This window comes from Limanda limanda, chromosome 14, assembly GCF_963576545.1.
Source record: "Limanda limanda chromosome 14, fLimLim1.1, whole genome shotgun sequence".
Taxonomy (NCBI): Eukaryota; Metazoa; Chordata; class Actinopteri; order Pleuronectiformes; family Pleuronectidae; genus Limanda; species Limanda limanda.
The window spans coordinates 24750251-24777325 of record NC_083649.1 but is presented as its reverse complement, the minus strand read 5'-3'; the positions used below and the strand labels follow the sequence as shown (position 1 = coordinate 24777325).

The window sequence follows — 27075 nt, the reverse complement described above, 5'->3', positions numbered from 1 at the left end:
TATTTTCAGAGCACACCATTACTTACAGATGCACATGATACACAAGTCATGGTGAATATAGTTAGTTACTGTGTGGTCAGTCTTAGTTGAGTTGCCCACACTGTCTTCTTTTACTATGATGAAAATAGTCACTTTCACTTGCATGCTGCCTTGGCTTCTTAAAATCCAGACAGAGGGAAATGTCTGTGTCAGCTACAGATCTGCAGCTGCTTAAAATGACTAACCCACGGACATTTCCAGCCAGAACTATTTGCCCTGTAATTCTAAAAGAGGCATTTTTTTGTCTCCAGACGGCAAAAACCCATGAATGGTGTCAGCAGTCTTGGTGTACAGTACTCTGGAAAATCTACTGTCTGCCAATCCCCCCCTCACTGTTATCACATTGATTCAGTCCAAAGGAGGCCTAGTAATGACTAAATGGTGCTGTCTCCTTCAACTCATGGTACCCCTGGTGGTTTGGCTCTGTGAAGAGACAGAGAGGGCAGTTAGGGCACGGAAGTACCACAGATCTATCTCTTCTATGTCAGCCAGTGGTTTTAAAAGACTCTTTAAGAAATATAGGTGATTCAGTTTAATTTGAAAAAAAAGAACAAAGGCAAAAAAAAAAATGTTAGAAACAATGTGGATAAACAATTTAACCAAGCACTTTCTACATTTCCAAATGTTTTTCAAACTCTTTCCACAGATCCACATGGATATGAAATTATTCTGCATTAATTTAGTTAATTCAGAATATATTCAAAGCATTTTCTGAGCCTGTATCTGTATTCTGGAGGTCACTTAAAAATTTTCTGTACATCCCAGATGATGAAGACAAAAATAGCCACTAGCAGAATGCGTTTAAGTGTGTAGATGAATGTTACGGTACCCAGACTCATATTCTCCTCCACGAGAGGCCTCTTCTCGCTGCAGTTTATCACTCGTCCTTGTGCTGCTCCCAGAATAGTCATGATATCCACTAGGTTGAGTTTTCCCTCCTCCTTGGCCTCCTCTACCTCCTCTGCCAGCTCCATCGCAGCCTCTTCACGCTCCTCTATCTCTTCTTGGGTCAACATTGCGTTTAAGCCTTGCCCTGCAGTGGTGTTGCCCACCTGTGGCGGGGCCAGTGAACACAATGCTCTCACTTTTCCGTACGACTTCAAGTGCGCTACGTTGGCACGCAGGAACAACATAAGGACATTGAGGTCATTCAGTGGGCAGCCAAGCCGGCGGTGGTTCATGAGATCCAGAGCTGGGAGCACCTCATAGACGGAGATGAAGGTGGTGTCCCAAACAAAGAGCCGGATCAAGCTGAAAAGAACAATGGGAGCCAACAGGACGTAAATTGCGCCATTGGCCACACTTATCACCTGAAAGACCAGCTGGCCAATCATTTTACACTGAACCAGCTCCGGAACCCAGTTCTGGTCACGCAGCATGCCCGTGCGGACAAAGCAGCTGAACTCGTCCTGCAGGAAGGCAGAGAGGTGGAAGTAGGCCAAGTAGAGGCAGGCAGCAGTCATGAAGATCAGGAGGAGGAAGCCCCGCAAGAAAAGCATGCTAACGAGGAAGTAGGAGTTTTGCTTGCACTGCATGTATCTCTCCAGTAGAGGGTACTCAAAGTATCGCTTCTTCTTGGCCCTGCAATCGGACAAGGAGAGGAAACTCAGCACCATGTTCTCTTTCATGTTAATACAACTTCATACATTTCCAACTGGGGGCCTCCCAACCCCACAGCAACGTTCTACTTTTGGCTGCTACGAGCTGCACACCACAGCACCCACAACAATCCTTCACTGACACACTTTGATTTTAAAAACCCTGAGAACAATATATCAAAGGGTGTTGCAAAGGGAGAGGAAAACAATATCCGTCACTTTCCCAGACCACATTTCCCAGTTTATCAGCAGATTTAAACCGACAGCATAAAGTCTCATCTGTGATCTTTGGCCAATATTTCTTACTGACAGATCATAGCAATTTACTACTGCAATGACCCAGTTTCACTATGGGAATCATTAAACGAGGCACATTCTTGTTTGGGGGCGAATCAGCACTTGTAGGATTAGGCTTTTCAAAACATAAACATAAAAACGGGTAAATGTGTAGTATTTCATTTGGAACAGACATAAAGTTGAACGCAATGAATATTCATGCTAGAAGCCAACAGTCAGCTGCCTCTTACCTCTTCAGCTCAGCCTGAAATGTGAGGGGGTTCTTGGTGTTCTGCCGCATATCAAGAATGCTCTGGGCCATTCGGATCGAACGGTTGTACGACTTGTCTAGTTCGTCAATTATGAAGAGCAGGTCTGAGCTCAGTGTGGGCATGACGAGCTGGCGCCAGATCAGAGCTGGCAGGTACATCAGCACCGCCATGGCCATAAGGGAGTAAGGGAACATCTGGTCGGACAAACACAGAAAAGGGTGATGGAGAGTATGCAGATGAAGTGAAATAAAAGACAAAGTGGAGGAGAATAAGCTGAGTCATACAAACAGTGGCTTCACAAGCCACCATTACAAATGAATTAACACAAGTCCTGATGGAGTGTGTGTGTGTGATCCTCAGCTTCTAATTAAAAGGGCCCTCACATTTTTAATAGCATGATAATAATTCTGTATTTGTCAATCTGTCACTCATTTGTAGTTGAGAACATCAAGGCTGAGAGAAGGTGGATCGAAATCTCGTAACTTACTTTGTGAACCCAGAGAGAGCGCTCCTCGAAGTTCCCTTCGCTGTCAAACTCATGATGCATTAGAGAGTCCCAGCAGTACGTGTCGACGTAGCTGGCCTGCTTGATGGTGAAATTGCTGGGAGGGAAACAGCTGATCTGGGGCCCTGCGAAATAAACATATGTTGATCTGTTACATAATCTGCTCATACGGGGAATCAGTTTCTGCAGCTTGCTTTGATCCTGCTTTATAAAGGTGCCTATAAGCAACGTCTGAGCTCTTGATAGCTCACACGCACGCGTGCATGCATGCACTCACTCACACATGCACACAAAGTGCTCAGTACTTGGAGGTCCACGTCAGACATGTACATGTGCCCTTTTCCTTTCGTTGCAACAGACTTGCGCTCGAGAAATACTATGTTTGCAAATGGCAGACTGGCATTTCAAAAACCCGGGGCGACTACCAAATTGGGCTCCTCCACCTTATATTTAGTTCACCTTGACATTACCACATATAGACCGACCACTTGAATCTGTGTGCCGCACCCATCTGTCATTTCCCAATGGTTCTCCACCCTTAAACATAGAGCTCGGGAGGGTGTGCCCCTCCTTCTGCACAGCCTCACCAGAGAAACATGGAGTTTCTATTTTTTACGAGCGCCTTCCACATCTGCCCTGCTCCCTCGAAGTATAAACATACTGCCACTAATTTAAGGTCAGTGAGGAATTACTTGTGCCAGTCTACATCAATATAGGCAACCGTTACATTGGTCCATGTCGATGTATGTGAGTATAATTATTCAGCCACATTTTTATATACTGATAGTATCACCTTACTAACATCTAGTTATGTAAGCTGAAGTTACATTTAATACTTCATTTTGTCTCATTATAAACATGGTAAGAAACATGTTATGAAAAAAAGAGCTGTACAAATCAATACATGGAAATTTGCCTTTGTGTGTGTGATGCATTTGATTTTATTATTGAACCTTATTTTGTGTGCCAGACATTCAAAATGGACTCTACAAACACATCTGAGGTCATCAATCACATGTACGGACCCTGTGATAGAAACAGATTTTAGTATAGGCTAACATGGTGAGGACAAGGCAGAGGACAAATGCAAAACAAATGGTCAAAACAGAGGTGGTTCATCATCATCGATTACTCGCAGCCACTAATGTTGCAGTATTACAAATGTCCTGAAAACGACAAGGCCGTACAAACCATCAGGCACCACGGTGTAGCGATTCATATCGTTTGCTTTCAATTGTCAAAATGAAATGTTAATACTTAAAAGAATCCTGAAAACATTTCAAAACAAATTTACAGAAGCTATAAACTATTTGTGTGTGCCTAGAGAATGAGCCAGGAGTAAATCATGTTACTGAATGGTCTTGTGTTTTTAGTTCCTCCCAAGAGTTTACTCTTTCATTTTGTTGTACACCACAATAACAGGAGCTACACTTGCTGAGAAATAACTGATGGTGAGAGTTGTTATGAAAACTGAGGCCACTGTATGTTATCATGCAGCTAACTATGGAAATGTATTTTTCCAGATTCCTTGTGAGAGCACGTGTGGGCGTACGTGTTTACAAGTCATCATAAATTATATATATAAAAAAGAAAGAAACGACAGCACACACCTTTTCATTAAATCTTGTGAAATATCCCCCCCCCCCCCTGCTCCCAGCCCCAGTGAGCCATTTGGCAAAGCGAGCGGGGCCTAATTTTTCTGCCACTGCTCCTATCTCCTGCTCACACTCCCCAGTCAACACTGGAAGATCATCCCCTCATTTGTGCTTCATACAAGAATTCTTGGCTGAGAGTACAGGTGCAAGTAAACCCGACTCCAGACAGCAGCGCAATCAAGCACCGTTGTGCAACTGACAAGCCGACAGATAGGCAGCCAAGTTCCATCAGTGGAGCCGCGTACCTCAGCACCATGACATGTTCTACACCCCACCCAACACGGTTAATCAACATATCCTCTTATTTGACTGAAATAGAGGGGAGCCGCCACGGAGGAACTTCTCCTTGTAATTATAGTGTGCCAGCGTTAGTGAACGCTACTCTCAATCATCCCACATGGCAATTAGCATCAGGAGCATCAGGGCTGATTGCAGACCAGCCTTGGAGAAATGACGTTTGTTGTAAAGTCAAAGGAGTCAGCCTCCTCTGCAACAGACTTCTTTTTGGCTTTGAGTTGGATTTTTTGTGTTATTTGAATGACCATGGGCAGACGGCCTGCAAGGGTTTTTGAATGGTATTCATGTAGAAACACAGAATACCATTCAAAAAAGTTTTTTTCCTCTAGGCTTTAAATCTGTTCAGGCAGCAAAACAATAAATAAATGGCTGAATGGAGTCTCAAGCCAATTGAGATTTTGTGTTTTCAATATATTCGATGTTGCCATACTGCATCATAATTGCCACTCTGTTGTTTTGTGAAGGTCTTTGCTTCTCATTGTTGTTGCTCTTAATATTTAATTGTCTTAAGGTTGGACTTTTAAAGAATGAGATGTGTCTGCGTGCAAAGATAAAAACAGCAAACCTTCTGTTTTAGAGCATAGACATGAACACGAGCCAGGACTTTTGACTCTGATCTGTAATCAAACACATTAAATCTGAGTTTTCCTTCTTTGGTTCATGATGTTTGTCTGGACCTTTCAGTTCACTTTGAATAAGATTACCCGCAGCACGGTGGTAGTAGGTGGATATTAGCATCTGTGATATCCCTCCTTATCACAAGCTGAAAATAAATAGTAAGTGATTCAAGGACAAGCAGGACACAATTACTATACAGAGGACAATGCAGAATGACCACAAAGCACAAGTGCGGAATAAAAAATAAACTCATGAATATAGGGGATAATTAGGGGCAAAAAACAAAACAAAGGTCTGAACATAGTCTAAAAAACAGGATGGAGACAGGGAGTTGCTCACCCAGGGAGATTTCGCGGGCGAACGCCATGCACACCAGCAGCAGTGGAAGGCCGACAGACACAAATTTGATGACCTTGTCCAGAGGTAGCTCCAGCTCCAGGTGGCTGATCCGGTTTATCTCAGAGCCGTGCTGAAGCAGGGCATCAGATAGCATGGCCTTGGCCGCCGCCTGGGCGATGGACATTTTGAAAACCTGGCCCGTGATAAGAAAAAAGTTTATTTTTCTGACACAGTCCAGTAGAAACAGAAGAAATCGTGTGCTTTCAGCGCTGTAAATACAATCAGACTCATGACTTTTGTCACATGTCAATGTTTTCCCTTTCTCTTTCTACTCTCCCCTGTCAGTCCTCACCCTATTTGATATAAAATAAAGCATAAATGCCTATAAATCCACAGTAAAAAAAACTAAAAACATCCTTTAATGCAGTGACCTGCTGTTCCAATTAAGAAGAAGTTTGATCAGTAATGTAAATAACATAATTAAATAAATACATGCAGCTTATGATAAGCACCTTACCTGAAGTATTCCAGCTTTCTCCAATAGAAAATGAGTTTCAGATCCAGTGATTTCCTGTAAAAGCCTGCACAGTGTTGGAAAGCTTCTTAAGTATTCAGGGAGGGCTACAGTAAATGAGAGGTTGGATCTGGGCTGGACCAGGCCGAGCCGAGCCTGGCTATAATTACAGAGAAGACATCTGGGACCATGTAGGCGCCCAGATGGCACTGCAGCAGACCTCCAGTACTCAACACTAGGCCTTGCAGTTGTGGGTGTGTGCATGCATGTGTGTGTTTCTTTGGTGTATCCATGCTGTAAAGCACGGTGGCAGTGGCCCACTTCAAACAAGCGACCATTGCCAGTGGCTTTTTCAGCCTCTGTCATTCTGCAGCTATTTATACTTCACTGCAGCCCCAGAACTGCTGCTAAACACTGTGCTGTACAACATGTGTCTGACCCCTGCAGTGAATGTGTTCGAGAGAAAAACCTGACAAACAGGATGGAATGGGACAAACTCCCTCAGATACTATTCCATACTATCAGACAAATGCAAGGCATCCCATGAAATTATATTTAATGTTATAAATTAAGGAGACTAGTGCAGTTCCCATTTTAAACCTGTCTGTTTGGAATGGGCAGTCTGCTTGGCCTGTGGTAAAGCGCTGGAGCTATAGAATTATTCCTTGTCATTAGTGAGTCCTCCTCAAACAGTTCAACAATATACTGTCACTTTCTTATTGTTTGTATGCTGAACGTTGTGTGCAGAGCTATGTATAAACAATCTATTGTGCAGTCAGTCTGTGTCCATAATCAACCTAATTTAGTTTCTTGCTCCGATGTTATAGTCAATATTTTTGATACAAATGAAAATTAATATTTTTTATTACGTGTGTGGCTCATATATAACTTTGAATCATTTACTTACTGACATAATCTTCAATTTTCAAAATATAAGCTCTGTAATTTAGCTTAATTTAAGCATTACAGCAATAAAACAAACATTGTTCTTTTTTCTTTGCAGACATGGCTGAGATCAGCACCCATGACAGCTTCGAATGTCTTTTTCAGCCAACGATATGATGACATTTAAATAATCAAAAATGTATATGATCTAGTGGTGCTTCTGACCCACGGTTTGACCCAGTTGCACACTCCTGATGTCTATCCAAAGATGTAGCAGAATGTTTGTCTGATGTTTAACTTGGTCCAAAGACTGACTGTTAGCACACTGCCCTGTTAATTAGATTCTTATTAATATTGAATGTGCCATGTGTACTAATCGTACCAAATTCGGCTTGCAAGATATGTGTTCCACATACAGAGAGACATACGGACAGACATTTGTGGCCTTAGTAGGTAGACGCCACAAAACCTCTTCTGCCATTACTGCAGTCGCTACCAACCTATACCACAAGTTTTTATCTGCCTCAGTTGAACCAAAGCTGTCGGTATAGGCTGGTATAAAGTGGCCTTTTTACAGCTTAGTACTGTGTGTTAATCCTTAGTTTTCATCAGTTCACATTGACCCAGCAGCACTGTTGAGGGTGAAGGTGCTTCCTCTGTGATGCCCTGACCATGGATCCCCCACTCCATGCTTTGCTTATATTACACTATGTCATATTTGGAAAGATTAAATGCAGCTGTCTATCTCTGCATTTTGATGTATTGTATTCATGAACTTTGACCCCTGCTGGCCTGAAGCGAACCACGGCATACAGCGAACAACCTGACTCTGTATAAAAAAAATAAAATACGATGGTAAATGATTCATGAGCAGCACTCATGCTGTAGCTAATACCATCCCATGATAAATTAACACCCACCGTGTGTACTGTATGGAATAGATTATCATATTTACATTTATATCGCTGCCTCTCCAACATGGTGTTGTACTGCTCAGCTGGGGCCACTGGCTGCTCTGCACATCTGACCTGTTCCACATTAAGTCCAGTTATAATTACAGAAGAAGTTGTCTTGCCCATAATCTTACTTCTCTAAATATGGCTGAATCCCCCTCCATGTAGGAAAAGTAGGTGCTTTGAGCAGTGCCTCTTCATGATGTTAACAAGTCTCTAACCATCTAATCACATGTTGCCTACATACACCTAATACCTTATTTGAGGACGTGCATGGCCACTGCGCTTCAAATTCCTCCTCTGACCAGAAATTGTGGCTGGAGGGAGAGCAAAGGAGCAGATATTTTATACGCAAATTAAAGTTTGACCTTTTCAGCGGGTGGGAGTGGGGTGGCCGGGCAGGGCAGAACGCAACGCAAGGTTGCAATTACATACAAGCGTACAAGCTGCGCAGAAACAATACAGTGTGGCATGTGCAGCAAACACCCACAGCAGTGATTAACATTTATTCTGCGGGAGCAAGAATCCACATTTCAAAGGAGGAAACCCCCGCGGTCAGGAGCTCTGCTGGGTTCTTTTGTGGCAGTCGGCTGAAAAGGTGGAAGAGCATTTGGGTGGGCGTCTTCCGCCGAGTTAAATCACAGGATAGAGTGATAACCAGTGGGTGGGAGAGGTGCTATGTGACAGGAAAATGTGGGATGTTAAACCAATATTTAGAGCGGGAACTCTGTAATCTGGAAATATGTGAGAATAAATTAGGACATGAGAGGGTTCAGAAGTGTCACACACATACACACTAAGGTACGTGTAGCAGAGAAAAGTTTGGGCTTTTATTGTTTTGCTTCATTCTTCTCTATTCTTGTGAATCAAATTTGCTGTTTGTGAGACCTAACATATGTAGAATGTTCAGAAGTCAAAATCAGTACCTTTACATGTTTAATTATTAAAATTGGTCTATTGAAACACAATAGATTATGACAACAAAGTTTACAAATGAAATAGAAATATTTCCTATTGTCTGTCACTTGTTCTGGAAGATCCATTTTTAAAAAAGCAACCTAGAAGGGAACATCAATGAGCAACATACTTCACAATGAACAATCAGAACATTCAATATAACATGATTTTTGTTTCTCTAGACATCTTCACATTAGAAACGAGTGACTTCATTTTTGTGTTTTAGTACAAACAAAGAGCTGAAATTGTTTCACAGTTTCTTCAAAATCCTTCACATAAAATTGAAAGAGATGTTACAACTCAGTTGTTTTTTTTTTCTTTTTAATTTCTCTTTCTCGTCTTCTTCTGTTAAAAAGTCAGTAAACAACGCTAGCGATCTTATCTTGATTCCTCTTGCTGATGAGATGCGGCAGAGACAGTCATGTGGTGACTGGCTGGGCTTGTCATGCTCTTATTTTGTGACGGAATCGCCCGGGGTCACAGAAAGTACACAAGCAATTCTGATGGTTGAAGTGGAGATTTTTTTTTTAAGTTTGCAAAAACCTTCAGTCTGCGCTGAAGAAACTGTTGTTGTCATGTGGTTCCTCCAGCTTCCGTCTGACGCAACGCAGGAAAAAAACTGAATAAATATGCAAACCTTCAATAGCAGAATGCAAATAAATGAAAAATCCAATATACATACTAAATGTGCAGTCAGAATACATTGGTTTACTACAGGTTTCTCTTTTTTTGCTCATGTTAGAAGACAAAAATAAAGATCATTTCAAAAGTCCTGCCCGAAAAAGATTTGCTGGGGCGATGAGTCAAGTGTTTCCTCAAGAGGGAGGAAGAAATACGTCGGATGAGTGTTGTTCAACCTGAGAACCTATGAGTCACTTAAAAGGCGTGAATGATCTAATGATGTCCCATACACAGTCATTTCTGTGGGCACTCTTGTAATACATCTTCTTTTTTTCAAATGTCCTCTTCTCCCTCACTTTTATTTTAGGAAGTGAAATGACACATGAACTGCAAAGTTCAGTTGTGGACTGTCAGATTAAATGTTATACTTTCAATCATAAACGGTTTCAGAAAAAAAGCTGCAGGACTTTTGATGCCATCTTGCTAAAATATTTTCCTATTCAGTTAAGCGAAAGCTTAAACACACAGTCAATGAAGATTTTACTGTTGATGCATTTTTTTTGCAAAATGTCATGTTTCTCTAAACACATCAAATGTTTTAACCGGGACAGTAAAATGGGCAAAAATATCTTCAATTTCAAACTGACAGTCTCTCTGTCATTTCCTTCCATAAATAACTGGCGCTGTCGAGTAGAAAATGTGCAACAGTCCAAACCTTCTGCGTCACTGCATAAGAACATATGGTCCTAAAAATGAAACAACACATATTAATCATTGAACTAATATTCATTCTCTATAATCATGGTCATGGTCATTGTGTCTGATTAGGCTCTGCGCAAGAGTCTCTGATGAAAGAGGAGAAAACATGTTACGCCCTTAAATCCTCTTGTGTGTCACTAAGCATTAGAGTTGTCCTAGTTTGAGTTTGAATGAGACTGTGTTAAGTAGACAACTGTGGCCAAAATTCACGTTGTCTCTGTCCCTGATCCTCTACTCCAGTTCCTCTCTGTGCTCCATGCTCAGATCTCTCCTCGCCCGTCCTCCGCCGGACATCGGCCTCCCCCTATCGTTTTCTTCCTCCCCATCCTCTTCCTCTTCTTCCTCTTCCATTCCTTCCTCCTCCTCCTCCTCCTCTTCCTCCTCCTCCTCTTCATCCTCTTCTGTGCCGTCCATGGAGTCGTCAGCTCCCAGCATGGCTTGCTGCATGGCCAGCGTGGCTGAGTCTGAGGACAGGGACTGGAGGCTGTCCAGACTCAGCGGGTCTGAGGGGAGGCAGAAGAAGAGAGGAGATGGGGGGGTTAGGACGGGGTGATAAACATAAATCCATTCTATGTGTTGCCATATGACTTAATATGTCCCCATTCTGATTACTTAATAAAGACCTGTGACAGTAAAATGGAGACATATTTAATTTTACTATAAGTTTCACTGGAGGTATTTTATCATATGAGCATACGTGACTGGAAATTTTTTATTTAAAATTCCTTACACTGAATAAACAACTTGACTATAAATGATATGCGGTTTATTATTACCTAGAAGCAGAGCTTGCATTTAAAGTTTACCACATATATGCTCATAAATTGGCTCAGTTAAATTTGAGTGAAGTAATTTGGTTTGGAGAAAGCTTTGCTTCTTCACATTACTGAAACAGCTAAAGCACAGACAGCAGATAATAAATTACACCCAGCAACTAAAATCTATATTCTTCTCTGGGCCTTGACATGAAAAACAAGAGTCTGTTGCCATGGGTGATGCTATTTACCGCTATTGCTTTTTTCTAACGCAACTGAGTTGGAATCGACACAGTTTTCACACAGGCTCAGACATGGCTCGGGATTCATGTAGGACAAATGCTTGTTTTTTGTTATAGTCTTGATTCTCTTTGTTCTTGACATTTACCTTCTCACATAACAGGAAAATGACAACAGTGGCACCTAGTGGTTCAGATTTAGACATGCAAGATAAAATCCTCTATCTTTTATCCATGTGTATAAATGACAAGTTAAAAAAATGTTGGCATACTGTCTGAGTTGTTTCCTGATTGAGATCTGTGTGTCTGCAGAACCCCAGCCACAATGGAGTCAGGCCAGAAGCGCTGTGTGGGACGGTGCTGGGACTTCATCTTCTTCGCTTTAGGAGAAGGGTCTGGGTTACTGGCATCCAGCATGGGCTGGAGGATGCGACGGCGAGCGTTGATAAACCTAGATCATAGATAAAGACATGGAATAATATAGATTATTAGTTCAGTAAAAGGTAAACGCTATTGGAACAGCATAGAACACTTGAGGAAAGAACGAATGCAAATATTGTTCTATCTTAAAGAATGCACACACAGCAGTTTTCAGACCAGTGTGAGCTTTAATGCAAGTCCATCCAAAATTATTCATTAAATCTGTGGATATCTTGTCTTCATCAGGCTGGCGTCTGAGGTTGGGCCTGGTTTCTTTATATACAATCCCTATACATACAATAAAATTTGTTTTGTATAATTTAATATTTACTCCCACTAAATACAGAAGGTGCTCAGTATAAAGTAGCAAACTCTGCTTATTTGACTGTTATCCAAAGGTACAATTCAAACTAATATTGTATTTAGAAACAAATTTGGTGTACTAGAGATATATGACCAGCGGATGGCGCCACAGAGCCATCAATGTGCTGAGGTGCTCCATTATATCAAGGGTTAATTTTAAGCAAAGCAACCACTCATATTTCTTCTGCAGTGGCATAAATTGGTTTTGTTTGGTCATGGCAGTGGTGACGCTAACATTCAGAACCTTACCAGTTGTTCACTTGCAGGAGGGTTAGGTTTGTTTGTCCAGCAATCTGCCTTTTCTCATCTTCTGTCGGGTATGGGTGCTGGAAGGAAGGAGAAACAGCGTCTCAGTCTTTTCAGAATAATGCAAACACACATACGCACGCACGCACGCACACACACACACAAACACACTCTGCCTCACCATGAGATGCTGAAAGAGCCAGGACCGCATGATATTGGTGGCGTGTTTGGGCAGGACCCCCCTCTTATTCTTGGACTTCTTGTCTTCGCTGTCCAACAGGGACGATAGGTCCACGTTTAACTTTACAACACCAGGAAGGGGGGAACAGGAGAAAAAAGAAAAGCAGAAAGGAGCGGATGCCGGGGCTTAGTTATTGTTGCCACAGAAACAAAGGGAGACTACCAATTACCTATCTTCTTTTCTGTGGCAAGGGCAGAAACACCTCCTCAAGTGTCACCATGGTAACTGAGTTTGAGTAATTATACTTAAAATATGAAAAAGCAGCACCCTTGACTACATGGAAACACAACAGGGTTAGTGGTCTCTTTGGTGCTGGAGGTTCAGGGAAGCCCCAAGGTCAAAAGTTTGGATTTCAAAGCTTGGAGCTGAATTAGCGAGGAGCTGCTAAAAAGTGTGATTGTGTTTGGCCTATTATTTTTTAAATTGATGTAAGAACATTTTGTGGCCAGTTGTGTGTGTGTGTGTGCATGTGTTTGTGCTAGGTCTGGCTGAGCCATACTTGTGAGGGCTGACTTATTAGAGTGCTATTCTCGTGAAGACATTAAGGGTTATGATGGTGTTTAGGGTATATTGCTGCTGTGGTTACAGGCGAGGGTAAGGTAAGGTAAGAAAATAACTTTACAAAATAATTAGTAAATGGTATTTTGTGATATTGTAAATTTTTCTATGTATCATCAAATCCCACACACAGACCCAAACCAACAATATATTTATCCATATTACAGGTGTACAGATCAAAGTTGAGATGCTCCCCTGTACCAGAGACCTGTCACTGTTCACATCACTGAGCCACACTGTTTCACTGTTTGACATCTTCCTTCATTACATGAACATTGTTTTGACTCAGCTCCACATACACATTCTATTAGGCATCAAATGTGGCTTAATCCTGCACTAAAAGTAGACTCCAGCACATAAACGGTTTCTTGTGCTTGAGGGAACATTTGTTCAAAACAGTGAATGTTATATTCGTCTGGGCTCTGGCTGAGTGACAGACATGTTGGACTTTATATTTTTAGTAATCGTTAAAATTAGACAAATATAGAATATACAAAATAGATTTTCAACTTCCTCTCAGCAGTTGATGTGATGTGAAAAATCTTCCCCAGATATTTTAAAACATAAAGCTACTCTAGTATGATAAGGAATGAATCCTTCTGTGTGATACAAGACATTGAAATGGGAATTGTTTTGGTTCATTTGAAGGCAAATTAAGGTTAAGACAAGAGTTAGGGTGAAGCATGAATTACTTAGGGTTAAGGGATAGTGAAGTCCCCAGAGAAAGACTGTAGGTTAATGAACTAAATGAAAGAAAAAGACACATGTGCACTTTATGTGTGTGTGTGTGTGTGTACCATGCTACGATATGTGTGTGTTCAATTCACTGTAGAGATAAAGTCTATGTGGGCTCTGAGGCGGATAATATGAAACACAATGAGCCCTCAATAGCAACCATTAGCAAACCCTGTGTGACACTATGTGCGAAGAACTATACATCAAAACATATAACACACACACACACACAAACACACTATCTTTTAATGCCTGCATATTCATAAATATGTAAAATGTATAATAGGGATGTTTAATATGAGCCAGTCATTTTAATCTGCCACTGTCATTGCACCAGGCAGTAACAGTGCTTTTTTCTAAATGGGGCTAAATGCCGATGAAAATTTCATATGCATAATCATGCCGGACAAAAGCATGCCTGAATAAATAAATAACGGACACTGATACAATGCCCATAAATGCACATTCACACCCACTCAGATCCATCATCATCCTCCCTACACAGAACAAGACTCATTACTCTGCAGCTGGGTGTCATGTGGACCACCCTCCTCTCGTCCCCCCCCTCTCAGCCCTGGGATCATGGGTGTTCCGGGGGAAAAGCAAGGTTGAATTAATTGGCGGCCCCAAGCTCGGGAGTGTGATTACTCCGGGCTTGTCGGCAAAGTAGTGACGCGGCGGTGTTCAATTCCCAGCCTGCATGTAAGATTTGGCCTCGACTGGGTCGTGGTTATTCACCAAGGCCCCCTCTAACTGTCAAGCACAGAATTACCTGCCTGAAACTGAGATGCTCTCCAGGCACACTTTTTATTCATATCTATAAGCAAGTACCAAGGCAGACAAATACTGGCCTCACAGGTTAACCTATGTACCCTGGTGCTTCCCTGATGGATACACAAAGTCTGAAATATCTTGAAAAGGAACAAAGGCAGTGGTTGTAAAATGGCATCCTAAAAATGTATTTAAATTCAAACTAAATTGAATCTGTAATTCTGAATTCTAATTTTGTTATTTCTTTTGTGGTTCAAAAACTAGTTACAACTTAATTGTCTGCCTCGTATTGCACAGGCTCCAACTCTGAAGAGCGGAATTCAATTTAAAAGGTAAATTGGTTTTCCCTTTGAATTTAATTCATTATCCTCTGTTGCATATTTTAATAGTGCATTGCCAGTCCGTTGTGTGGCTCAATAAAACCTAGTCTCTTATATTCAATAATGCCACACACCCTGCTAAGGAGTACGTAGATGTTAATCGGAACATCTTTTATGTCTTAATAACGTAGTGGTCCTTAATGTTTTCAGTAAATATATATAAATAAAATAGTTCTTCTATTTAATTCTCTAATTTTCCATCATAGATAATTTGCCAGGGCTTTAATCAATCCCAGACATTTGTCTTAAAAACAGAATTCTTGTGTTTTGTAGGTTTAACCAGCTTTCACACAAAATATCTGCTCTAATAATGTCTGCTCTACAAGTTTCTGTGTCTTCAGCTTTTGTTGTGGTGTCTCCATCCTGTGTTGTGACTGTCTTTTAATGAGCCAGCACCAATTATCCAGGTCAGAATCCCTGTGCTTCCGTTGTACACAGCAAAAAAAAGACATTCTGACTCCGAAAAGATCCTATGAGCAAACTAAACAAGGTCTCAAATGCCTCAGGTTCTCTACTTTTAGATGAAGGTTTCTGCTCTTTATGCGCTCTCTCCTGACATGGGAAGGTCTGTGTATGAACACTTTTTCCTACCTTGATACTTTAAAAAGCTGACCACCAACCAAATTAAAAGCAGACGTTACAGTGAAGCTGCAGAATGGTTAAACCAAATGTTTTTAACAAATTCTTTAGCTGGGAGGATTCACTATGGAACACATTCATCAGATTAACTCATCAAACAGAGATAAAGCACAGTAAATTAATTATATTGGGATGTCAATCAATCAATCAAATATTGTATCGGCGGCCATGTTCACAAATCACAATTTGTCTCAATATAAGGCTTAACGAGATGTGACATCCTCTGTTCTTAACCCTCAACAAGAGTAAGAAGAAACTACCAAAACCCTTTAACAAGTACCTGAGAGAGATACATGTGAGGGATCCCTCTCCCAGGACGGAGATGCCGCGGAGATGCCGCGTGTAACTGAACACATCAACAAAATAACAGTATTTATTAGTAGAAAACAGTTTTTAAAAAAAAAAAGGTGAGTCGATATAGAAAATGTCTGATAGAGATGAAGGGAGCAGCAATGACAAGTGAAATGGAGGAATAATTGTCAGTAATGGTAGAATGTGAGTAGACGTATTATATATATAAGCAATCTTAATGTAATCAGAATCCATGATCAGCTGCCACCACAATCATGATCCACTATCACGATCCACAATCAGGAGCTAAGTCTACTTGGATAGGTGGATGGATGGATGGATGGATGGATGGATGGATGGATGGATGGATGGATGGATGGATGGATGGATTGATGGATGGATGGATGATAATGATACTCTGGTCACTACAAAGTAACAGCGTTCACTGACAAATAGACAAAGGACACATGGCTGAGCTGATTTCAAATGTCCGGTATTGAGGCAAATTTCCATTTTTCATTTATAAGGGGAAATGTGCATTTTGAGGTTGACTAACTCTGTAACTGTCTCTTCATTTGAATGATGTACAGTAGCTCTCAGCTAAATAATTAATTTGATTAGTTAAAACAGGAATGAGGCTCATTCATCTCCAAAACCTCTTGCTCATAAAAAGGTTAAGACCCAGCGAGTGTTAAAAACCTAAGACGAAAGAAAGGAAATATTCAAACTACAAATGGTTCCTTGTGTCATAAAAAATCCAATTCCAGGCATTCATGTGGGGTTGACTGTTCTAAACCCTCACAGAAAGGAGATAAAACGTTAGCAGGCATAATATTTCCCGGCCATAACACTTTACTCTCCTGAAGAGTAGTAGTACCAATAAGATGCAACATCTAGGATTCAGTTTGTTCTGTGGCACCTTTCATTTTTATTTCTTGCATCAGGGAAAATCACATCTTTAAAAATATTTGATCCATAAACCAAGTTAGTAGTAGGACAATGACATTTGTCATCTGCCGCCGAACCTGACAGGATCATGTCAGCGCCCTGCACAACATGGGAACAAACAATTTCCATTTTGTGTCTCAGCAGGGGGTCATGTTCAGACAGAGCGAATGAAAAGGCGCCCAGGGGCATTCTGTGAGATGAAGAGAGGCCCCGTTTAATAAGAACAAATTGAGACAGTGGGTGATGAGGGCACGGGGAGGGAGTGTGTCGGCCTGAGCATCAGCAGCCCAGCAGCGTTACCTGTGAGTTCTGGATCTGGATGGTTCCTGGTGGCAGTGCCTGCGTTAACACTTGCCCTTGTGATGTCACCATGGCAACCGGCTGGTACAGGGTCCCACCTGAGGGGATAATTTGCCATCATGAGTATCAAGTGGCTTCGGCAGCTACTGCCAGCCACATCCCGCTTTACCACCAGAGCCTTATTAACTTCCTGTCAGCCCCGCAAACAAAAACAAGGCAAACAAGAGACCAAATGATTAAATTCAAGGTGCATTAGTTCCCCTTAACCCAGGAAAAAGAAGAAGAGGCGAGGGTGTTTTTGCTCCTGGGTTAATTAGCCTTGATCAAGACACTCTTATCTCAGTCTGTTTGAGCTCTTCAATGTGTAGTGATCAAAGGCAGAGACATTGATTTATTTTGGGTTAAAAGGGATTTCCGGAGGACAGGATTAACATTCCACTGTGGAGGCTTGACATCATAAGAACCTACCAGCCAAGCACTCACTGACAGAAACATACCATGGCTCTCTGATACACAAGAACTCAAAAAATCTGCCACTATAGCAGAAGATTACAATTTTATGTAATAGCAGTTAAATGTAACATGTCATTTGTGAAAGCTGTTTACTTATCGATTATTCATGAAAAATCAAGAGAGTAATTGGTGTTACTTTTAAACTGAAACATTGCTTTAAATGTTTCTTGCCTCATGTGTCAGTTTGTCTGGTATGATCAGTGCAAAGCCCTTTTGCAGTCGACAGTCTCCCCACCAGCACCCACATTATCTAAATGGCAAGTGCACTTACACCCATATAAGGCCGCATGGATCTGTCGGTCTTGAAATGAGGATATTGATAAGTATCCATCCATCAATCACAATAGTATTCCATCATTTATTTATAAAAGGTATAAAGATAAAAACAAAAGTGATCAAAATTGCTAAAATAATCAGTTAATATCAAAGAGAAGAGGATTATTACATCAAAATTATTAAAAAGTTAAATAATGTATTGTTCATTCATGATAAAATATGTTAAAAATTAAATATAATTTGGCAAGAGTTCAGCATCAGCATTTGGAAGTATGAATGATAGATGAAGTGTGATTGGAAAAGAAGGGTGAAAGAAGGGCCAAATACAATTATCTCTTTAAAATTGATAAATAGCTTAGTTAAATTGTAAAACTAAATGTGACATGCCGTAACAAGACCTGAAACATATTTTCACCACCTGTGTGTTACAGTCAAACAGTTTTAAATGTCATGTCAAATCTCTGGGAAATGAGACCTGTAAGAAGCATACATAAAGAAAACAAGAAGTCGTCCCAAACTAGATCCGTGGGGGACCTCACATTCCATGAGCCAGGTGTAAAAGAAGCCCCTCTATTGAAGACATAATATAAAACAAAACCACTTGTATATCAGTGAATGGAAACTTCAATAAATGCATAATACTAACTGGTAGCGATCATTTATCCTCTAATAACAAAATAACTACATAACTCAGTTTAATCTTGATATTCTACGTATCCCCCTGTCAGAAACTATATGAAACTTTGTTTTCTCTTTTAATTCCTACAGTTTTGAGTGTGGAAAAGCAAGTATTAAATATTGTCTATTGAAAGCGAGGGTTAAGAGATTTAAAACCTAATATGTGCTTATAATATTGGAGAGGTGCAAAAATACGGACAATGTGAAGCTTGAAAAACAATGAGGAAGATCCACAGTTTGAAATTAAACTAACTTGTATTTTGATTCGGCGCAATACAAATAAAATTTAATTTAATTGAATATTAAGAAAATTTGAATTTTGTAAGTTTCAGGTCATGGTGTTTTCATGTATGTTTGTGTGATTTCATGCTTACCGGAAACCAGTTGAGAGTTTATGGTAGTCATGGAGACATTGCCTTGTTGCAGACCCCCGGCGGGCACCACAATCCCTGAAGGGGTAACAGAGCTGGAGACAGAGGTCATGGATGGAGAGGAGGTCTGAATTAGTTCCTGGGGGATCACAGAGAGACACTAGTGAGCACACATGTAGCACTACTGTTTGTGACTGGAAAAACTCCCAAAAGCAAAATCCATCAAGTGATAAAGGACAAGAGTGGGCTCTTGGGAAGTGCTACTCAGACAGGGATACCATGCAGGAACAGTAACACAGTCTGACTGACCTGCTGCATGCTGAGACTGTTGTGTGTCGGAGAATAGGGTCCACCCAAGTCATTACGGAGGAGATTGTCGCTGTGCATCTTGGTCTTCAGGCAGGTGATATAACGGTTGCAGAAATCCTTACAGAGCTCATTGACCTTCTCTAGTTCCAAGAGGTGGATCCTCAACACCTGAATGGCCTTCACCATCTGAAGGAAACAGACAAATCATGAAACTCATCACATCCACAACATAATACAAAACTTCATCCTTAAAATTGTATAAATAATTTCAATTTGCCCATTTACTTTGACATTATTAATATGTCTTTCATGGAATTCTAAGAGCGTTGTTAATAAATAAAAAATCATTTTGATTTGAATGGATATCCCCCAAAATACAAGGGTACAAATATTTCAATCAATTGGTTAGCGATAAAAATTTTAAAAGAGAGAAGAAAAATCACATGGATTTTCTACTGTTACCAAATATCATGGCATTACAAAGGCAATTTCTTCCATTGAGGAGAAAATTGAGGGATAGCTATAATGCAATTGAGTCAATTCTGACTCAGTGTTAACATTAAGTAAAACAAAATCCAAAACCAGAGTGTCAGGAAAAGCCGACTGGAAAAGTAATCTGAGGTGTTTACAGTCAGATTTAAAGAGTGAGATGTGACGAGAGGAACTGATGTATTTTATTGATGAGTGGGGAGAGACATTCAATTTTAATGTTTATTCCACAGATGCATATAGATTGCAAAATTATCAGAGGGGTGAGATGTAATCCTTTCATCCTTCATACTCCAAAAGCCAGATATCAGTACAAGAATCTACTATGTAATGCTGAGAGGTCAAACTTGGTGCATCTCCCCTGTCTGTCTGCCTGTGATAATGGTTATTCTGGCTTCAGTGATTAAACAAATAAAATATTACCCACGGCAACATGATAATGAGGTTGATGAAATGTTATGTAGAGTTTAAGGTTTTGTCTGTTCAATGCATTTCTTTTAATTTGCTATCATCCATATTCAAATGAAATGTACTACAGGAGTGATCCACAAAGCCAAAGACAGTAAAGACATTTTAAATATTACATTCCTCGCCTTTCTTTTAACTCAGTATGTCATCTCTTTTTCTGAGTCTGAAAACTTTTCTGAGCTGTCAGCTTTTTCCTGTAGATTTCCTCTGTAAATGATGATGCAGTTTTCTTGTAAGATATTGTTTTGTTTCACATTTTGTTCCAAGCAGTCAGGGGTGATCTTTTTGTAAACTCTCAAGTAAAAGATACTTACAGAGCTATTCGCTAAGCCTCATCACTGCCATCATGTTCACTTAAGGCTTTACTGTAGATTAAGCATTACTAGCACAGCAGGGAACAAGACTTTCCATTTTGAAATCAGCACGATAAAACAAACTATTTGTTTAATAGTGAGTCCCTTAATACACTTAACCTGCAAAGTACAGTTAAAGAGAGAGAAACTCATGATAATTAACAAGGAAAGTAAAGCATGTACAAAACTTCAAGGCAGGAGTAATACAAATAACATTCTGTTATTAATAATCTGTTTTGATTTGACTGTCTTCATGACAAACAATTTCTCCTGATTGCAGGGATTAAGAATTCTATTCAAAACAGTGATCCAAGAGGGGAAAGTTTTTCAGAGGGATGGCTCTGAAGCTATTGAGGAAACTCCACTGCCACAATGGGACTATTGCTCTGCTCGGACATTTTCAAATAAGACAAGTGAATGCGGTAGCCGTGGTCAGAGTTGACCTTCTATAAAATTAGAGTTAGATGACATTGATGGTCAAATATTTGATATTTAACAGACCATTTCGTTGGAGTGGTGTTGCTAGGAAACAGCTTGGGACCAGTTTTATCCCTGACATGTATTAAATATAATAAAAACAATTTAATGCATTCTGAATTTTGAAAAACACTATAACATCATTTTGATTTTCTGATCATAGATTGTCATCCAGATTGTCCGGGATATTAGGAATGATGTACATCCATAAAATTTTGAATTTTCTCTTCTGCAGTTATCTGACCATCTATAGCCTGGCTTTTCTCCACTCTGCGAGGCACTCTGTGGTGCACTCCGTCAAAGTCACCACTCAAGGTCAACAGAGTGGACAAGAAAGTGCTCGGCCAAGGAGGAGATAAATCAGCTAATTAAACTGCTCTCGCCTAATCAAGGGACCAGTAACTCTTGCACCCTTCGCAGCCAGTCAAGCCCAGTGTAACATTACTGCCCTGTGGAAGAGTTAGTGCCCTCTTGGAGGGATGCCCACACCCAGTGCCTCATAAAACACACAGATGCAGGGTTAATTGACTGTTCAGCACTTGTCAGCCTGCCATCCCAATACTGTAATAGCAAAAGTGCACTCTTTCTTTTTTTCCCTTTTTTTCTTTTCTTCGTCTCTGTCTGGTGGTAGCTCCTCCTTCTCTTAATTACTGCTAGGTGAAGTACAAGGGGAAGTGTAGGATTACATGAAAGAGGAGGGGGTGATAGGAGCAGTGATGACAGGACGCACTGCAAACAGAAATATCTACAGCTCTGTCACTTTCTTCTATTATTTGACCATTTAGACAGGAAGCTTTTTCAAATGAAAGTTGTTCATAATTTCAATGCAGTCTTTGTCACGAGTCACAAGTTGCCTCACCAAGTTGTCGAGCTCTGGATCTTCGCTGAAAAAGGGCTTGTGTTCCCGCTCCTGCTGGTGCACAAAGTTTTCTATGTCCACATCAAAGCTGGCAGACGTGATGCATTCAGATCCCTGTGTGGCCTGCTCGCATTTCTCAAACAACAAGGCCAGCAGGGGGAACAGTGGATGCCTGAGGAAACAGAAAGAGAGAGAGAGACAATCTGAAATGTTATATTAGTTTTATTTTATATTCAGCATAGAATAAGTACTTCTAAATTGCCTCTGGTGTGCATCAATCAATAGTGTCCTGCAACCCAATTTTATCCTACGGCAGTGAAAGCATCACCTACCTTACTTTGCCTCTGATAGGTTAGTACTAGTTGCCTTTGTTAGTTGTGCCCATCCCATTAAAAAACAAAATACAGTTTTTAATGAAATTCAAACATGACGCAAACTACCCAAAGAAAAATGTCAGCAGAAAAGTTCTCATGCTGCTACCTTGATGCTGCTAGCCACCAGCTCAGGTAGTGAGTTCACAGCGCCTGCACCCAGCCCTGTCAGAGAGGATTCTGATGGTGACAGATTCTGCCTCTAGTGAAGACTAATGGCAAGAACCTTGTAAATTATGATAATAACATGCACTGGAGTTGTTTATAAAGTGGTATTATTTGCAAACTGCAACTTTGTTCAGAAATATGAGATAACTTGCAAGATGAATACAATAATTTTCTAATTTACATGTGTCGATTGAATAGGTAATAGTCGACTAAAGATCTGAAATTAAAGGACAATGTATGAATACTATAGGCCAATTTCTAGGTGAACCAAATATTCAAGAGTAAGTAGCATTATACATTTCAATAGCATGCAATATTTATCATAAAAAAAGAATAATCTGTGGCATAAATTAAAACTATACCCACTTCTACACCACTCCATCACTGTTTGTTTAGCTTTAAATGGTGTGTATCAAGGGTGAATTAAATCATCGTTTTACTGCATTTCTACAGTTCCTTCTTGTGCTGCAGCCACTAACTTGTCTCCTCTATGTTGACCTCAGATGGGGATTTCCTACATTTCCCAGAATACCTCTCTACCACCCAAAGGAAACGTTGTAATGTAATCAATGACACCCAAAATATCTGCAGCTGATCTTTTATACAACGCTGAAATTGTTTCTGTTACAAAACCTCACTACATTGTTTTGTGACAGCTTTTGTGTGTGTTCAGGAAATTAAAAGAATGTGACAAATACAATATAAAAATGTTTTGATGGACTTTACAAGAGAAGAGGTATCCTCGTGGCTTCAGATGGCATTGCATTGAATTCCATTAATTTCCTTTAGACTTTAATCAATCAATCAAATATTTGTATAGCCCATATTCACAAATCACAATTTGTCTCATAGAGCTTTAACAAGGTGTGACATCCTCTGACCTTAACCCTCAACAACTGAACTGAACATTAGCTTCAACTTAAAACAATTCCTTCGAAATCTCATATGAAACGATGAAAAAAAAAGCAGAAATGAAAATGGATAGCTGAACACAGCACAGAGCAGCAGTGGCAAATACTCCCGGCAAACCACATGCTTTTCTCTGGCTTGCTGTGATGAGAAGTCAAGAACAATTGTTCAAGTTCATTTTCAGTGACCATGAGTGACACTATGTTGATGCTTCTCTGTGGCTCTTCTTTTTATTCCTTCACATTTGAGGAAAAAGTATCAGTCTCTTAGACAGTGAGGGGCAGACACGATCTTGCATGTACGTTTAACAGTCCAGTAGCTCTGCTGTATCAGCTTGTCACATTTTAGAGGGAAATTCACTCTGTTAGTTACAACAAGATCTCTCTCGTTTCTCTTTCTCTTTTTTAAGTTTTAGAAAAATGTGTGCTTTTCCCTTCTACCAAAGTTCCCAAATGGCAACTTTGGTCTTGTTATTTATGAAAGTCTCTTATGTCCTTGCCTTTCTATGGTGAAAAAGTTGCAAACTGTCTTTTTCCTTTTCCAAACCTCTTTTCCTCACTGTTAATAGTGAGGCAGCTCCATGACTTTCCCTAAAGGACATGCTGAACATACGCACATGGTTGTGCAAGAGATCAAAAAAAGATCTTTAAGTGAATGGGATATGGTCCAGTGGCAGAGCTAGGCTTCACACAGTGTCACCTACATTGTTAACATCTGCCTTTTATAGGGAATGTCACTCATATAAGGTCCCCCAGATACACTGTGCAATGGCCCATACTACACTGCTGTGTGTAGTACATGGCAAAATTTTCGAACACTTTCACTTGGAGGAAAGCTGCTGCCCTAATGGCAAGCGGTGACTGAACGGCGCCATGAAATCTGAGGAGAAGTTGGACAGAGGGTCGACTGAGAATCAAAGGCTTGGCATGACAGGAATATTTGTGCCCCAAAGAGCTGGACTTCACCTCAGTGATCTCTGTTCTCAGCATTTCTATTCCATCCAGTCTATTTATCTACACTCTGCCCCTTTCATCCTCTCTCTATCCATTTTGTTTCTCTACCTTTGACTGAGAGGAGTCCCAGGGGAACTTCTTAAAGTATGTCCCTGTCAAATCATTATGATACAGACTCTTGGCAGTAAGTTATATAATGTAAGCAGGTTTATCGTGTAATATTTCAATCAATTAAGGGCTTAAGGATGTGCATCATCCTCTGCCCTTAACCTTCAACATGGGAAACAAATGTAGAAACCTCACAGAGAGCCACATGTGAGGGATCCCTCTTCAAGGACGGACAGATCATTATTATCATTATTCTCAGGTCGAGGTCCAGTAGCTTTGGCTGAAGAGGTGATTTCAATAATTTCTAATCTGAATCTTGTAATCTGAATCTGGGCTAACTCTTTTCCATTCCATTGATTTGCAAAGGTTTTTCAATTAATGACAGGAAGGGTTAGGGTTAGGGTTAGTTGGATCCGTAGGGGAAGCTCCTTCTTGTGCCAGTGTCATACATGTTCTGATTCTACACTAAAGGTTTTAAGGATGTATTGTAGACTGACCTTTTGGTGAGGAAAGGCTCAGTGGCCTTATAGGTCACTTTCACACCTGTATTTTGGTTGGAAATCATGGAGATCCTCTTTGGTAGTTGACAATGAGTCACGTATGTCATATGTAAAACTATCATAGATGTATATTTATGCTCTTTGGTGTTCCAAAGATGTTTTGAAGAATAACTGGCCATGAGTTGTAGTGCAGAGAGCTACTTAAAGTACTCAAAACTGCCTTTTTGATTCATGTGGTCACATACACAAGTCACAACCTAATATCAACATCAACGTCACTAAAATCCTGTGATTGGATGTAATAGCGTTAAAACAGGCTAAACCAGAGCTTCTTCATCTTGCTTCTCAGCCAATCACCCCATATAAGATAACCCCCCTCATGTATGTCCCTTGGAATAATTTGCCATAACCAATTTAGTTATATTTTGACTTAGTTACATGAAATTAGTGAATCCAAAGACTTTTTACAGACCAACCTGGCAGTGTGCACAGACCCCCATTAGAGAAGCACTTGCCTAAACGTTCACTCTGTTTAACAGTGTTAGAAGCAGGTGATAGAATAAGACAGACCAATAGATTCAGAAGTGTGGTTGTTCAAATAAAGGTTAAAAATAAAGAAATCATTTGAAGTTAAATGAGTGATAATGATTTTTGCACTTAGCCTACTGGTAGTTGTTTGGTTAATGATGATCATCGAGTGGAGGTCATATTTTTTTTTCTTGCATTTTCATTTAACACAGTGTCATTGTCTTGGTGAGTGTGTATTGCACTGGCATGGAGGCAGACTGGGCCCCTGCTCAGGCTCTAACCCATGGCTCTCAATTGCAGCCTTTAATAGTCGTCTATATTATACTCTAATCTGCCTGATCCCAATTTAATGCCGCTCCCTCAGCCAGACGTGGCAGGAATACTAAACAGGGGGTGGTCACGTGCAGAGTGGAGAGCTTCTGCCTTGTCTATTTAATGTCTGCTTGTGGTGGGGTGGAAAATAATGTTGGGGGAGGAAATAAGGGACTATAACTGAGAGCAAACAGGGTCACTCACCACTGCAGATGGTGTCTTAACAAGTTATTTACTTTCACATTCGGTTTTATTTTTATAACACAGAGTGATTAATTCTGAAAATGAGGAGAGATCATCTAATTGTACAGTATTTTTTTTTCTCCTGTGAGTGTTAACAACTATAAACAAGACAGAAAACAACATGTCAGCCGACTAGAGTCAACTCAAGTGACACTCAAAGAAGTTGATGTGCTTCATAAACATCACAAAGACATAAAAACTAAAAGACTAATTAACCTGTCTACTCAGAGACATCTGCTGTCAAAAAGATGCGGCACCACAGAGCCTGAGGACACAGGGGCATTGTGGGTAGCACCACAGACTGTGTAACACTATGGCAGCTTAATACAATATTCATGTGTTTATTACAAAACAAACACAAATAACAAATATATAAACAAGGCAACTTAGCAATTAAAGGTTACAATCCATACGACAGCAGAATGTCTGATGTGTTGAAGGAAACAACTGAAGTTGCTTCAGTGTGTGTGAAGGTGTCGCCTCACACTACCCTGTAAGAGAATCAGACTCGAATTCATGAAACACACCCAAGTCATGTTTGTATGATTTCAAAATAAAATATGAGCCACAGCTATCTGTCTAACTGACATCATGACAAAAATGTCCTTTTATAGAAAGATGTTTTTTTGATGCTGGTAGCAATTTATCTTCATTCAATAAGAAATGTATCTTCATGTCACATCATGTCACTATATTTTCCTACTCATTCACAGAATCGTCTGATTACACCAAAACAACATAAGACAACAAATGTTTTGCTGTTTTACTAAAGGGGGAAAACCGGACTTATTAAGCCTCACTGGAGCTGTTGTGACTGAATACACAGAGGCATAACTTGTCATGTTCGCTTATTTCGTGCTTAGCTGAGAAACGTTGACAATAGGTGGACATGGGTGTTTGAGATTAGCTTTAGTGCTTGTGTTCTATGAGAATTGTGAGCTCCACCTAGTCCTGGTTTCTCATCCGGCTCAGGAATAAATGATGTAAGAGGCTAATGGTATCAAGGCAATCAGGGT

General features: G+C 40.3%; 1 protein-coding gene across 2 annotated transcripts in view; it reads right to left on the bottom strand.

Moving 5' to 3' along the window:
• Positions 1–403: 403 nt before the first annotated feature.
• The window catches only part of LOC133019612 (pannexin-3-like), a 68786-nt gene continuing 42114 nt past the window's right edge, over positions 404–27075 (bottom strand). Inside the window, exons 4-16 of one of the 2 annotated variants that reach the window (XM_061086148.1) lie at positions 21968–22139; positions 19322–19507; positions 19016–19151; positions 17175–17272; positions 12493–12612; positions 12315–12391; positions 11555–11733; positions 10524–10791; positions 7791–7821; positions 5600–5792; positions 2673–2815; positions 2165–2379; positions 777–1620 (exon numbers count right to left, since the gene is read on the bottom strand). In XM_061086148.1, the coding sequence (XP_060942131.1) occupies positions 777–1620; positions 2165–2379; positions 2673–2815; positions 5600–5792; positions 7791–7821; positions 10524–10791; positions 11555–11733; positions 12315–12391; positions 12493–12612; positions 17175–17272; positions 19016–19151; positions 19322–19507; positions 21968–22139 (2662 nt within the window). Of the gene's footprint in view, positions 463–776; positions 1621–2164; positions 2380–2672; positions 2816–5599; positions 5793–7790; positions 7822–10523; positions 10792–11554; positions 11734–12314; positions 12392–12492; positions 12613–17174; positions 17273–19015; positions 19152–19321; positions 19508–21967; positions 22140–27075 lie in introns of those variants that run through there. The other variant, XM_061086149.1, reaches the window with a different exon arrangement.